General features: G+C 41.6%; 1 protein-coding gene across 1 annotated transcript; it reads right to left on the bottom strand.

Moving 5' to 3' along the window:
• Positions 1-912: 912 nt before the first annotated feature.
• LOC308286465 (uncharacterized protein) lies at positions 913-7018 on the bottom strand. Its single transcript, XM_080727496.1, has 6 exons — positions 6920-7018; positions 6204-6345; positions 4907-4994; positions 4430-4567; positions 2697-2953; positions 913-1684 (listed from the first exon to the last, which is right to left on the bottom strand). Exons 3-6 carry the CDS (start codon positions 4941-4943, stop codon positions 1583-1585), a joined length of 534 nt encoding a protein of 177 aa, XP_080583622.1. The 5' UTR covers positions 4944-4994; positions 6204-6345; positions 6920-7018; the 3' UTR covers positions 913-1582.
• Positions 7019-16303: the final 9285 nt, after the last annotated feature.

Raw genomic sequence — 16303 nt, 5'->3', positions numbered from 1 at the left:
TTTCATACTTGTATAACATGTAGGCTATATTGGTGCAATGTGACATAGCTCTGTTTACACAATGCTGTACCCCCTCCAACAATAATTAATAATAATAAACTTTATTTATATAGCACCTTTCATACAGAGACTGCACCTCAAAGTGCTTCACATACCGTATATAAAAACAACATCACGATTGCTTCACAGAAAAGGAGAAAAGCAGTAATAACAGTACAATAAAGCATAGCAATAATAATAATAGTAAAAATAATAAGGGTAATAATAATAACAATAACAAACAAGAAGAAATAAAAAGGGTAGGCAAAAGCAGCACAAAGTTAACTAAAAGCTATGGTAAATAAATGACTTTTGAGCCGTTTTTTAAAAGTCAGAGTTAGCCTGTAGGTGAAGTGGGAGCCCATTCCAGCCCTGCTGAAAAAACCAGCAAAGACCAGCCTAAGCTGGTCCAGCTAAAACCAGCTACTTTTTGCTGGTCTTAGCTGGACCAGCTTAAGGGTAGGTTTTCACCGCCATCTTGCTTTTTGACCAGCTTTATGCTGGTAGGTTTAGCTGGTCTATGCTGGTTTAAGCTGGTGTTATTAGCTGGTTTTGGTTTAGCTGGTAGCTGGTTTAAGCTGGTATTATTAGCTGGTCAAAGCTGGTTTAGGTTGTCAAAGCTGGTTAAAGCTGGTAGCTGGTATAGCTGGTATTATTAGCTGGTCTAAGATGGTTCAGGTTTAGCTGGTCTATGCTGGTAGATGGTTTAAACTGGTATTATTAGCTGGTAGCTGGTCTAGGCTGGTTTAAGCTGGTAGGTACATTAACTTTGCCTGGAAAGGATGCATGGTCATGACTCATGGTGAATTTCAGCCAGGTTCTCACAGCACATGCCATATAAAAACAGTATATAAAAGTGAGCAAAATCATATATCAATTTCATACATACATACATTTATTTAACACAGCTTACAAAGAACCTCAAAAACAACATTCATAAATAAATAACAAATAAATACATAAACTTCAAGATCTGTGAGAACAGTTGTGCTCGTCAAATTTCATACCTAATTTGGTTTAACCCATTTAGGCCTAACCTCCTAAATCAGAAATTAGCCTACAAAAACAAATATGTTGCAACATACTGTACATGTACTGTAAGCCCCTCCCATACACTAAAATGTGTACCCGGCCTGAATGGGTTAAAGCTTTACGGAGCAGCATCTTCACATACATTTGTCGTTTTATCTTTAAACTACTCCTTTAAGTTACTACCCAGCAGTACATGAGCAGTTATGACCAATGATTATTCCATCGGGAGTTACTTCCACAGCAAGTAAATGAGGACTCTCCCTTCTTTCCCATGGATCTGTAGCATTTTGCATTCATAGAAGTAGCTATGAGCGTTAAGTCACGTACATGAGTTTGTGTGTGGATAGTTGCGGCCCAGTTGTGTTTGTGGGTGGATAGTTCTGGCCCAGACCTGCTGCAGTCTGCATTCTCTCTGTAGTTCATTGAACTTTGCGGTGATCACGCAACCATTGCCATTGTCCAGGGTGAGATATCTGCAGCGCCTCTACATCTTTTGTCTATTGTCCTTTCTTTAGATGTCCTTTTTTCTGAAATGAATCTCCCCATAGCTGTCTTCCTCTTGTAAGATCTTCTCCATTAATGGTCTTCTCCTGCAGCTACCACTGGAATCAGTCTGAAAGAAAACAAACAACAATCCCCACCAACAAAAATATATATAATTAGCTTAAAGGACAACTTTGTTTTTTTACAACAAGGGTTCATATTTTAGATTGTTATTATAATTAGAGGAAAGAAAAGATGAGTGTTAAAATGTTTTCATTTACCTCTATTGTTTTAGCGATTTTAGTGCGTACAAGTGGCTAAATATGTAATTTTAGACACAATAAGCTGTCAATTTCTTTGTTACTATTTACACCAGCACCTATTTTTATTTTATTTAACCTTTATTTAACCAGATAAAAACACATTGAGACATGATCTCTTTTTCGAGTGTGACCTGGCCAAGAGGCAGAAATAAAAAATTACACAATCCTTGCTTACATACAAGACATCACAACAAAAATTGAACATCCATGATACACAAACAGATACCTAAGAACTCCAAAAATACAAAGTGTACACTAAATAATAAACTAGTTTGCAATTCACAGGTAGCAGTACGCGCACAGTGTGCCCAATGTACCCAAAGGAAGAGATCACAGAGCAAATTAATTACAGGTCTGAACAAGTGCAAGCGTTTGTAGATCTGTCTATAAGTCACATCTGCCCATGAAAAAGTGTCGTTTTTTTTATGTCCAACATATTTGTATTTAACTTTGTGAAGTTAACATGAGTATAACTAAACACATTTTAAACTAAATCAAAGTGTTACATTTCACGATTCCAATTCAAAAGAAGCAAAAATAGCAGATCTACAATAGCAAGCTCAAGTGGTTAAATATCTGAAAAAAATTAAAAAAATGACATGAATCCAAAATACACTGATGATTGTGCTGTCAAATTATGAAACTATATGGAATCTATGAAAAGGTTTGGTGGGGTCCCTGCTTCATCTCTCCCTCAACTAGGGGTCCTTGGCCTGAAAACGTTGAAGACCCCTGATCTAGTAAGCATAAGCGGTTTTGCATAATAAAACTGTAATCACGATGTTAGTTCAACATGGAATTCCTATGCCATTCTCTCACCTGGAAGACTCCCTGCATGCGTCGGCGGACACGGCGACGTGCAGCGGGGTTCTGCCCATGTGGTCCAGCAGCCTCTTGGCGGCATCTGCGCTCTCCCGTGTGGTCGGTCTGCACCGCCAGCGTGGCACTCTGGGTGATGAGGTCCGAGATGATGCTGGGGCCCGGCTCGTCGCCTCCGCTCTCCTCCTCGCCGTGCAGGCCGCACTCTGAGCTTCCTCCGGTACGCAGAGATGCCAGCATCAGCGGGATGATGCCGTCTGGGGGAGAGGATAACAGAGGGATACATGGTTCAGCCGGGGTTCATCTGGAGGAGTTAAGGTCGTTACACACTGCTGTGTTTTTTCGGCCGAATATAGGAGCGAATTTCAGAGCACTTAAATAAAGAAATCAACCTCACGTTATGTTAATCACGATTGCACACTCCCGCCCATTTCCTATTTATTTTTGGACCACAGGGTCCCTTGCTCTCTCTCTCTATCTTTGCGCTGAAAAAAAGTATTTCGCAATGAGAAAATGCAGCAGTGTGCAACCAGCTTTACAGTACATTTTCTATTTATTTCCAAACCTTCAAAACGTAAACTATTCTGTTCTCCCCAATTGACGAATTGGAGTCATTCTCCCAGTTCCCTTTGAACTATGCACTACACCAGGGGTGGGCAACTTTGATGATTGAGAGGGCCACTATATTTCCACTGTCACTCCAGAGGGCCACATTGCATATTGCTACGTCCTACTTTGTCATTCTAGTATCTCATACAAAAGAAGCAAAAACGGCCGATCTACAAGCTCATAACGCGTCGTGCTGCAACACATTTTGAGCTGTAACACTTTGATTTAATTTAAAATGTGTCGCTGGTTTCCCATGTATGCACTACACACTCCCTGTTGCTTCTAACCCCTACTGTTGGTCTTGCGGAGCACGTATACAACTACATGCATCCTCCGATGCACATGGAGTCACTGATCGTTTATTTTCAACTGTCAGTGAGGTGTGCATAACGGATGCTATCCCTCATGATTCTACTCCTCTCTGAACTGGTGCCCCAACCAGCAAGGTGGGAGTGCTGAGAGGCATGTAGTTTACCCCTTGCTTTAGTCAGTGTGTCGGACCCCCAAATGTACACTAAAATAAACTATCCAAAAACAAATTCAAGTTCATGGCGATTGAGCCAACTGTATTAAAACCAACCAACATCCAAAGTGCTGACAATATCCTTACTGAATGTGTATTCTTTTGTAAATGGCCGTATTAGACCGAGAGAAGAACAACAGTGAAGAAGAAATAAAAAAGGGGGCAGAATAGACCAGTTCCACCTGATGTGGGAAAGATTTCTTCTCCATGTTAATGGATTATAATGACAAGTGTTTCTATTTGTATGGATAGCATAGCATAGAAATCCTCCTTCCCTTTTTATTTTTAGCTGTTTTTGTTTTGGACTCTTGTGTAGGTATTTGGTTATGTTGTGTTGTTCAAAAATCCAATAAAATATGAATCACACACTCACACAGTCTCTCTCACACACACACACTCTCTCACTCTCACACACACACACACACACACACACACACACACACACACACACACACACACACACACACACACACACACACACACACACACACACACACACACACACACACACACACACACACACACACACACACACACACACACACACACACACACACACACACACACACACAAAAGAAGCAGTCAAAACAATAAGCCATACCCGGTCCTTTGACATTGACACCCAGACAATCTGAGTCCAGGTCGGCCTGAGGTCGGGTGAGGAAGAGGTCAGCAGCCTTGTGATGCTGCAGCGTCCACTCTCTCCTCCATCCATGGGCAGCAGAGGCCTGTCTTCCATCTGGCAGGGGTTTTAAATACGCTTTAGTACACATGGCTTTGTCTGTTTGTCCTGTGTCTGTCTGGACAGTCATTGGTCAATTGGTGTCTGTTTGTATGGCCCGGGTCAAATTGGCCAAGGTTCGCGGGACGCTTAATGAAATTAACTCACTTCACACTGGGTGTGATTTTGACGTTCTGTATAGTATTTATGGGCTAGAATATATACTGGATGGTTAGCAATGTTTTTGTCCATGGTCATGTTGCGTTTTATTGTCTATTGTTTTTATTTCACTTATTCTACCAATGTGAAGCGAAAGCCAAGTGTTCACAAGTAAAGTTTCTGTTCCATTCTTCTCACCTGTGGTTTCTTGGGTGGAAACTCCTCCTCCAACCATCTCTGACTCCTGCCTCCATCGATAAGGGCCCCGTCCTGGGTCTTAAAGTTCCTAAGCAGAGAGAATCAGCGCATTCATTTCAAGCTACAACATATACTGTATGCGTGTGTGTGCAACGTGATTGTTTTATCAAAGGAGCCCTCGAAACCAGTCGTTCCCAAACTTTTCAGGCCGCGACCCCCCAAATAATCATATAATTTACCTGGGGACCCCTCATCCTGACAAGCACTAAGAGTTGAGGAATTACATTTTGTATGTGAAAATAGCAGATCTATATGCTCTCAACGCTCGAGGCGATGTGAGCATGTAGATCGGCTATTTTCACAATTTCAGCCTCTTATATTTTACAATTTGACCAATGTTTAATTTGTCATTTCAGAGGTATTAAAAAGTCCTAAAATTGTCACATTAGAAATATACATTAATTTAATCATCTGGGGACCCCCCCAAAATAATTATGGTGGTCCCGACCCACAGGTTGAGAACCACTGCTCTAAACAACAAAGGCGTTTTGTAAGAATAGCAACAGAAACCCCTCATCCATCCATCCATCCGTCCACTCACTTCATTCCAAAGTATAATACAATAGAAACATGGCAAAGGGAGCAATGATATGGTTTGCCCATAGGCTTGTGGATTCAAAGCTTTCTGCTGTTTCTGTAACTATTTCTGTGTACTTCCAGTTTCTGTGTAGAAAAGAAAGCCACTCATTGCATATGTGCTCACTCCATTCTACTTGTGTGGCGTGATGTAGGCATATCTAATTAATATTAATGTTTGTTTTATATAGATTTGTATCTTAGTGGGCCGTGGTTTCACTGTACTTGCAGCCAGAGAGCAGACACTTCGTCAGCAGACCGCCTGCAGTTACACTCACTGTGGTGTCTGTTATCTGGTTCTCTCTCACAACTTCAAGTCACACAGTTCTTCAGATTTTAGGGTAGTTACTTTCTTCGTATATGGTGTTTATCATATTAGTATTTTCAATGGTCGTTGACTCGTTCCGAGCCGAATCACCACCGTGTTTACATGCCGTGGCCCGTGAGAGAACGCTGTTATGCGGCTGCTGATTATTAATCAAACTAATAACAGGCTTCTATGCATGGCTGTAGTTATTTTTTTAAGGTGACACTGTGACCCGTTTGCCGTTCGGTTTTTTCATAGCTTTGTTTGTTTGGCTCAGCAGCAAATGTGTATTTCTGGTTGAAATATTATGCAGCCGAGACAACATCATAATGCTGACTTTTTCACCAAACATACCTCTGTTTCAGTTGTGTTGGGGTGAAAGCTGGTGATGTTTTTCAGCAAATCCTGTGGTTTTCAGGACAGCTGTCCCAAAAATGTCACCGCTTGCTCCATGACAAAGAGGGAATATTTTGTATGCAACCCACACCACCACACCCTATGTGGATCAGAAATGAAATAGAAGTTTTAGAAATAAGTAAACTATCTTGACTGACACTTTATGGATGACAAACTTGGCACTTAGCTGAAACAGACACATGACAAAATGGCTTATTATGGAAACTCAAGTCATTTTACACAGTTAAATAGCCTAGTTAAGAACACAAAACAAATATTTTATTACCTAAACAAACACAACAGAATGGGTGTATTATTATTATGAGCAAGCTATCAAAGCCACACGATGAAATGCAGTATCTACTCTCTCTCTCTCTCTCTCTCTCTCTCTCTCTCACACACACACACACACACACACACACACACACACACACACACACACACACACACACACACACACACACACACACACACACACACACACACACACACACACACACACACACACACACACACACACTTCAAAGTAGGCCTATTATAGTTTGAGTGTATAAATAACATCCCGTTAGCATCGCGCTAGCGCTTTATGCTAGCGAAAAAAGGGGTTCTCACTTCTCACTGACTGACCGTCATGTTTCAGGGCTATAATAGTATTTCTGTGTGTCAACACTCACCTAAAGATGTCCGCTTCTTTTCTCCTTTCTTCTATCTTCTCTGAATCCGGTTTATTGCGGTGTTTATTGCATCCAGTGCGACGCAACATCACAACTCTGTTGAGTTGACTAGTGACAGCAGCGCGAGCGAATCTTGGCGCCTCCTCCTCTCCCCTCTCGGATAAGCAACTCAGAATGCACCGGGCGTGTCGCGTGCAAAAAAAGAACAGATCTACAAGCTCACAACGCGTCGAATTGCGCTGCGTTGTAGATCTTTAGATCTTCTGTTTGTAACCACAGCAACGCAGCTCGGCGCTCCCACGACTCTCCAATGCATTCTGTCCTATGATTCTGTCACTGTGTGACTGCTTTTTTCCTTTTTCTTCTATTGTTCTAAGTTCTGCTTTGGCTTCATTCAGGAAGGAAGTTTTCTTTAGAATGAATGGGTGGATGCATTAATGGATGCATGCTGTCTTAATGATACTATAATAATAATTATAATAATCATAATTAATCTATTATACATATTTTATATTTTCACATAATGTAAAATAAATGAATACAATAACAAATAAATAATTTCTAGAAGCCTATATAACTTCCCTGAATTGGGGATTATGTCTCAAGTCTATCCTTGTGTAGAGGAAAATAATAGAAAATAAGGGAATGGATCATAGTCATTTAGGGTGACCAGATCCAAACTATTCATTTGAGGGACAGGAGTACCGCTTGTGTGGGTCAATGTGGGACAGGCGGGTGGGGGGGTTATAGCAACTAATTAGGCTACTCAAGTTATATGGTTTAATGTCATATTGGACCATTATAGGGCAGGCCTAATATTGTCTATCATTTTGTTATTAACCTGCTGTAACCTAGGGGATATTTCTCGTGTCATTTAACAGGCTTAAAACATATCTTGCAGTTAAATAGACAATGAGAGAGATTTACAATGTGAAGACAATGATACCCTGGCCTACCCTATAATGTATTCACATAGGCTACTGCTAGAGCATTGGAAAAGTGATGTAAAATACTATTTCCAGCCAGGCCAGTCAGGCCAGATAGATTTTTAGCAGGAGACTCCTGATTGTCTCCACCAGGCCGAAAGGCATGGCCGAGACGTTTTGCACCCTGGCTGTGCAAACACACTCCCTGCAGGCCCGGTTCCACGGGGGTGCTCAGTCCTGCTAAGCACCCTCAGTTTTCCAGTGGAGCACCCCCAGATAAGATTTAGAAAAAGTTCTCTTTTTTATTTTATTTATTTTTTCGTTTTGTCTTCTAAGTTAGCTAACAATGGCATGTTAGCTTTGAGAGAAACTGCAGCTTGCGCCTCCCCTCCCCACTCATTAGTGAAGCCAAAAGGTGTTAATAGTCGGCCAACGGTAAACAAAGCTTTTGTTTGGCTCCTACATTTGCATGCACATGACATGCATGCATGCACGCACTTGTGTCGTGTGGGGGGCTGACTATAGGTTAACTTAGCCCCTCCCAGGTTAGACCTATGTTTAATATTTTTCTCAACATTTTCTTGTCAATTATACCAATTCAATTTAAAGGAGCCTTTGGCATGAGAAACATAAGTTTACATTGCCTAAGCAAGTATCAAAATAGTAATACAATAAAAAAAAAGGGGAACATAGAGGGGGGCAGAGGGTACAGCATTGTGTAAACAGGACTATGTCACATGTTGTCCTAATGTACATGTTAATAGTAGGCTATAAAGTAGCAGTATGAAATATGAAATACCATTCCTTTTGCAATTTGTCTTTGGAATGCTTTCTGCATAGTAGCCAATAGTTTTATTTGTCATTCAATTTAAACTAGTTAGTTACTTAGTTACTAAAAAGGACCCCAATTTAAACAAGCCCAAAGACCATTTTTATATGTGTTTGTTTTGCTATTTTATTCACTGAATAATAACATGAAATAATACAATGTCTAGTCTACCTGTCTACCTGAGCAACCCCAGTTAAGATTTAGAAAATGTCCTCTTTTTTATTTTTTCATTTTGTCAGTTAGCTAACAATGGCATGTTGGCTAGAGAGAAACTGCAGCTTTGCCTGATTTTTTTTTGCTTTAAAGCCTATTTGATTTTTTCATAGGCATGTCGCATATGTATATATTTTTATTTTACTATTATACATTTTTACTATTTTTACTTTTTTATTGAGAAGCAGACTGTTTTATAGATATAAATCCAATAATGCTGCTATACATTCCCCGTTTTCTTTAACTGCTTTTATTATATTTTGACTCTTGCTTGGCAATGTAAAAAGATGTTTTCTCATGTCAATAAGCCAATAAATCACCTTTGAATTGTGTGCCATTACTTTTTGCATAGCTTTTCGGCGTCGAGCCTTTCTAAGCGTGGGAGGTACTTATCAAGATAATATCAAATATAATAATAAAACAAAGCTTCCGATTGTTTTGCTAATAGTGATGGTTGGTTTAATTGTCTGGCTGTCATTGCCTGCGCAGTGGGCACAGTGGGCACAGTCAGATATAGCAACAGGTTCTCACCCCTAATGCGTCATACAACCGACGCTTTGTCAAGTACTGTAATGGCGTCGGACGATAGACGCTTTGGGATTGCCGAATGTTTCACGGGTTGGACGCATTGGGTGGTCTAAGAAGAAAGAAAAAAAAAGCAGTTCCCGAAGCGGGATTCGATATCGCTTTGAAGGGTTCACTGGTTTACCAGCCACCCGTCGCCACTATAAACGACGGAGCAGTGCCGTCTCAGGCGGCGATGAACGCCGAGAGCCGCCGCCGAGGGAGCGGTAGCCCTATTTTTGTGGGGACTGCTTTTATGACCGACTGCCACTCAAAGGGACTAGCTGCACTAGAAAAACACTTTCCTCAATCTCACCAATATATAGATAGATATAATCAGTAAGACGCAAGAAAGGTGCATGCACATGGGTGCTTTGGCTTGTATAGTATACCCTTCTGCTGAGTGGGTTGAGTCCGAACAGGTCACTATATCCATATATGGAGTCTGTGAGGTCAGATGTAAAGGTATTGACCAGCTCCATATAAGGAGATCTAGATTCTAGATGACCAGTCGTCTTCATATGGATATCTAGGGTTTGAGGTCAGGGTAATGATCTTCATATATGAAGATCCAGGTGATGATAGTCAGCCGTTTTGATTTGCAAATTAATTCTGTCTTGGCCATAATAGAGTGTCCATATGGGCATTGTCAAATATATATATGGGCGTTAAAGGGACAAGGACGGAATTAATTTGCAATTGTGACTCGTGGTGTGGTATGGACATAATATTGTTGGGCATTAAAGGGATTCTATTGTATGGGTATTCCCAGATATGTGCTTAATATTGATGGCATAAAAGGTAATATTGATGGCATAAAAGGGATTCTATTCTGGGCATTCCCAGATATGGGCTTAATAGAGGGTATGTGTGTGACATCATCATACCCGGAAGTTATGCGGGAACACCTGAATGGCAAAAAGCTACTTTCTGGTCTTGACAGCCCATACATCCAAAGAGAAAAGTCCTATCTGATTTCAACAACATTAAACCATGCTACTCCCTTTGCCACTCGATTTGCCATTCACTTCATGCATGTGCTATTGATGGGCATAAAAGTTGTTGTTGCCCTAACAGGGCATCATCTGGGAATCAGATGTAGAGGTCACAACCAAATGTCTGTCTGATGTCTGTCCGATGGAGGAGGAGAAGCTTTATGAAGTCATGAAAAGCTTCATGAGAGGAGGAGGATGGGTGGGGGGTTGGGGGATTTAAGAGGAGAGCAAGAGATCACACAGGTAAGGGTGGCCGTTTGTATATATAATTTATACACACACACACACACACACACACACACACGTTTGTCATTCATTATGTAAAATCATATTTCCTGCTACCAGTTGGTCTGGTCTCTGTCCATCCATCTGACCATCAAACACCAGATTAAGCAGGAGATGACTGGTCTGATGTGTTTTTTTTTTGTTTTTTTTTGGCCAAATATAAATGCAATTCTAATTTGTCTTCATTCAGGAAGTGTTATTTAGAATCGAGCATATGATTTGCCAATTGCTATATGGAAAGTAAATATTATTGGATACATATATTTGTGTCACATCACAAGAAATGTAAAAACTACTAAAACATATATAAAATAGCCTAATGTAATTATGGATTTTTTATTTATTTATTAAATGATCCTTTTTTTTAGGCTGTGAGGCTGTGACCCCCCCCCCCCCCTCATAATTGAACTGGGGAGTCTGAACTGGAATTTTTATTTTAAAGCTTAAATAGTCATTTTAGAAATGTGCAGATACCCTCTATATGTCTACACACTAATACTGTATGCTGGTCTGTTTACTGTTGAGTGAGAAAACAATGTTAACATTGAGCTTAACATCTGGGGAACTCCCAAAATAATGTTGGGACCCCCCCTGGGGGTCCCGACCCACAGGTTGAGAACCACTGATCTAGTAACTTGTGTATGGACTCATCTGGGGTCCCGACCCACAGGTTGAGAACCACTGAAAACTTGACCAGCCTATCACTGGTCTATCCAGCCTTCTGACCAGGCAGTCACCAGCTATGTCCAGCTGCTAAGCTGGTCTATCCAGCCTTCTGACCAGTCACCAGCTATGTCCAGCTGGTAAGCTGGTCTTTTGCTGGTCTATCCAGACTTCTGACCAGTCACCAGCTATGTCCAGCTGGTAAGCTGGTCTTTTGCCGGTCAGTCCACCCATTTGACCAGCTACCAGCTTTGCTTAGCTGGTCTGTCCAGCCAGCCAGCTGGCTGACCATCAAAGACCAGCTGAATCCAGCTTAGACCAGCTATAACCAACTACACTGACAAACCAGCTGGACCAGCCTGACCAGCTTGTCCAGCCTGGTATACCATCTAAACCAGCCTCAGACCATCTAAGACCAGTTAATACCAGCTTATAACCAGCTAAAACCAGCTACCATCTTAAGCTGGTTTTAGCTGGTTTTTTCAGCAGGGAGGCCGTCGGGCAGTAGAAACAAAATGCTGCTTGGCTGTATATTTTGTTACTTTAATTTTCCTTTTGGGCGGGACTTCGAGGAGGTCAGCGGTAGAGGACCCGAGGGGGCGAGCAGGAACGTGTCTCGGCAAGCAGTCTAAAGGGCTGTTCATACTTCGACCAAACCGAAGATTTCGGTCAAAAGGTCTTTTTTTACCATAAAATTATGTCCCTCGGGACTTCTGAAAAGCATTAGACTGAATGAGAGTTCGGAAATGTGCAAGTCGGAAAACACAACTCACTGAACATTTCGGTCGAAGTAGGCTAAAGACAGGCCTTAAGAGGTATGAGGGAGCCAAACCATGGAGGGCTTTATAAACAAGTAAAATACTTTTAAAATTGATCCTAATACTAACCAGCCAATGAGTGATATTAAAACTGGAGAAGGCCTACCCGTCTTGGTTTTAGTTATTTTGGACTAGTAGTTTTCTTCAGGAGGGGGGAGAAAAGTGAATTACAATAATCCAGACTATAGAGAACACAAAAGCGTGGACCAACGTTTTTGGGTCGTCCACAGGTAGGTTCTGATACATGCAATATTTCTAAGATGGAAAAAGGCAGTCTTGGTTACATGACTGATGTGAGCGTTGAAGCTCAGTTCAGAGTCAATGATAACCCCTAGGTTCTTGACTGAGTTATTTCTTTCTACAGTCGGGTCACCAAAGTCTACTTGAGATTAATGCTCTCTGTTCGTCAGAACCAATGACGAGAATTTTTTTTTTCCTCGTTCAACTTGAGAAAGTTCTCAGACATACAGCATTTGATGCTGGCCAGACAGGACAGCAGTGAGTCAAGAGCACTGGAGTCATCATGGTGCTACAGAGACATAAAGCTGGGTAGGCCTGTCATCAGCATAAACATTAGTTTGATTGAGTGAGGATCAATTATATGAAGATAGGTTGAAAAGTGGTGAAGTCATCCTTTAAGAACCATTTGTTTAAACATTTAGGAAGTAAGCCCAAATAAGCAACTATACAGAAAAATAAGCAGACATGGCAACCCTGCCCACAACACTGTACCTCGTGCTACTGCTCAAGCAGTCTGATTGGTCAATGACTGGGCCGAATGGGGCGGGGCTCTAGTCTACCTAAGACTCACAGAGTTCACTGTCAGACTCAGTTGGCTATAATGTGATTTAAAAGGTTAGAATGACCTAAATAGGCCTTCTACTCCGCAAATGACTAATCCACCTTTGATCAAATAACACAGACAACCCCTCCACAACGCACACGCATTTATTTGAGTACTGTAACTGTTAGTATGGTACTTGAGTACATTTTGATTTGTTGGATACATTGCCTTTCACTCCATTATTTCAAAGATAGATATTGTAGGGCTATTTTTGACTTCAGTAGGCTACTTGAAGGGAAAATGTTGGGATGAAAAGTCTGTCTGCCTGTGTCCCTTTTAACCAAAATATGTCCATCTGTCCTTGTCCCGGCTTTCAAGCCAGGCATACAGTATTCTGATGTCATCATATGCCATTGCCCACACATGGATATGCCCATATACTGTATGATGGTCCGCCGTCCAGCTCTCCCATTAGCCAATAAATACTAGAAGCTCGGCCGCCCTATAGCGTCTAGTCGGCGACCTGGCCAACTCGGGAACGATGTAAATAGGGAATGAATGTCTAACTTTAGTCAGACATCAGCTCCGCATACAGAGATTCAGAACCTTACGTGCCAGTTCCCGGAAAACCGCGTATCGCGTCGGGTCGAGGCTGGGCAATGCACTCCCTGCTGCGATTGGGAACGTGCGTGCCGAAGTCTGTGTAATGCAAACCCCATTATGCCTGTTGTCATAGGACATGTTTTGACCATCTGTTTGCCTGTGTCCATTTATGCCCATATATGGAGATATCTGTCTGTCTGCGTCCATTTTATGCCCATATATGGAGATCTCTGCAGACACAGTGCCGGTTCCGGAAAACCCCTGATGTCAGACATCAGCTCTCCATACGGAGAATCCGAACCTTTCGCACCGGTTCCGGAAAATCGCGTATTGGGTCGGGTCGAGGCCGGGCACTGCACTACCTGCTGCGGCGGGGAACGCGCAGACCAAATTTGAAGTCGGTGGGACGAACGGTTCTTGAGATACGTGGACTCATACATACATACATACACACTTAGAGATTTTTTGTTGACTCATGTGGCGTACGTGATGTCAGAGCCTTTTATGAAGTGATGTCACAATGAGTCAGCGCTTGCGCCGGTTCCTCCGAAACAGCCTGATGTCAACAATCAGCTCCGCATACGGAGATTCCGAACGGAAAACCGCGTATCGGGTCAGGTCGAGGCCGGGCACTGCACTCCGATAAACGATAACTTCTTTAGGAATGCATAGTGCAGTGACTTTAAGCCATTTAGGCCTGAACGCAAATCTGTGTCACTTTAGATTTGAACCTCTTTAACCATTATTTTATGCTTTAACTATAAAAAAATAGCATACATATAAGGCAAGCTCACGGTGCCGCACTGGCAGCGCTGCGAGCTTGTAGATCTGCTATTTTTGAAAGATCGTGAACATTTGTGCAAGTCTTTGAATATTTTTAACCCGATTCAATAAATGTCTTCTAAATCCTTCTTCTAAAACTCTCAAACCTTTTCATGTCAAGGACCCTCAAAATTACATATATTTGGCAGCGGACCTCCATCTCAAAATATGTTGTTCCAGGGGTAACCGGTCTTCTCGCCAAAAATCCAACTCGCCAAATTGTCCACACTCATTGGGCAGGCTTGTCAATGCTCCTGGATTTGCCAGGATGATTGGCAATTACATCTACTATGTTAAATATTTTCTGGGGGAGGACCCCCAGATGAGAAGTCATCATTAAGGATGTCTTACTTTGCTTCAGTCATCAAATCTGTACGCCTACATTTGGCATTTTAAGGCTGAAATTGTAGCCATGCTAGTAAAGCAAGCCTGATAAAAGTATCAAACATGCACAAAATTCAACAGAACACAGGAAAATATATCTGTTAAGAAGTTTTGGGGGAAGGACCATCAGACCCCTGATGGGGAGTTCCGTGCACCCCCTAACAAATAAATCTCCTGGATTCTCCTGGACTGACAGTCCAATGTTGACAACCCTGCTCATTGGCGAGGTGTCCTAGCAAGTTGATTTGGCGAGTTGGAAATTTGGCGAGTGGACCTGTATTCGTTCCAGGGACCCCCCAGAAGCAAAGATTTGAGTTACAAATGTTCGCTTTTAAAAATATATATTTAAAGACTTTCAAAGTCTTTCAAAAATATAGCAGATCTACAAGCTCGCAGCACGGCACTCTGTGCAGCGCTGCAAGTTTGTATATCTGCTATTTATGCATTGCGTCCATGACCTGTGCTGTTTGATCTGGCAACTTGTTGTTGTTGTTGTTGTTATTGTTGTTATTCAATTATATGTGATTTATGACTGCAAACCTTCTTGCCAGTAGAGCTGCCTGCTTGGTGGGATGCCTGCGTGTGTGGTGGTGGTGGTTCTAGCTTGTTTATCCAGTTCTTCTGCAGTAATTATGCTTCGGCACATTGTAACAAACAATAAACATTAAATATAAAAGAACTGACAACATTCGATGAAGCGGTCTTATCAGGGCGGGGAAAAAAACCAAACACATAAAAGGAGAAGATAAGCCTCTATTGGCTCAGTGGGACTACAGGTGGCAGAGCAGAGACAGCAGCCAAGCTGAAACACAGAACAGGCACAGGTAAGGGTTGTTCCATAAAACTACTGGTAGCTAAATGTGATAGATTCATGTCACTAGACATGTGTATTATTAATTATTATTATTACTAGACATGTGGGTCTGAATGAATGAATGAATGAATGAATGAATGAATGAATGAATGCATAATACAGTCCATCATATACATTTGTATAGAATGTGTTCTAGGTTTGTCGATGTTGTAATTCTTACACATTCCCTAAACATAAGGGTGGGAATGAACTGCGTTCCTTTCTCTCAAACACTGTAGGCTACACTGTAGGAGTACAGTTTTGATGTGAGTTTACGTTACTTGTGGATTTCCAATTTTCAATATTTGTCATATTCCTTTTACTCACCCCCATGGCATGATTTGCATAGGGTGGGTTGGTTATGTTTGTGAACTGGATTTTACACGCAACCTACTGAATTCTCCAATCTGCATCAGAACATAAAATAAAATAAATCCAGCAATCTAAATCTTTCTAACTATTGATTGAGTCTCCATCAGGGCTAAACGAGCCTCTAGCAATTTGCATTGGATGTTTTATCCCGTCTGATCCAGGAGCACCTTTCACTACTTTATCTCTACTAGCCCTTACCCGTTCAAAGATATGAGCTCCAAAATGATGTGCAGTGTGTGGGTTATGGGATGTGCACTGTGCACACAGTATATG

This window comes from Nannobrachium achirus, assembly GCF_963921795.1.
Source record: "Nannobrachium achirus genome assembly, chromosome: 6".
In the NCBI taxonomy this organism is placed as follows: Eukaryota; Metazoa; Chordata; class Actinopteri; order Myctophiformes; family Myctophidae; genus Nannobrachium; species Nannobrachium achirus.
This window is presented reverse-complemented; position numbering and strand designations above follow the sequence as displayed.

What these genes read in the sequence shown, in the direction of transcription:
- LOC308286465 (XM_080727496.1), bottom strand. Translation starts at nt 4,943, where the DNA reads ATGGTTGGAGGAGGAGTTTCCACCCAAGAAACCACAG. An exon ending in TGTCAATGTCAAAGGACCGG is followed by an intron (nt 2,954 to 4,429) that starts GTATGGCTTATT and finishes CCTCTCCCCCAG; the next exon opens with ACGGCATCATCCCGCTGATG. An exon ending in GCATGCAGGGAGTCTTCCAG is followed by an intron (nt 1,685 to 2,696) that starts GTGAGAGAATGG and finishes GTTTTCTTTCAG; the next exon opens with ACTGATTCCAGTGGTAGCTG.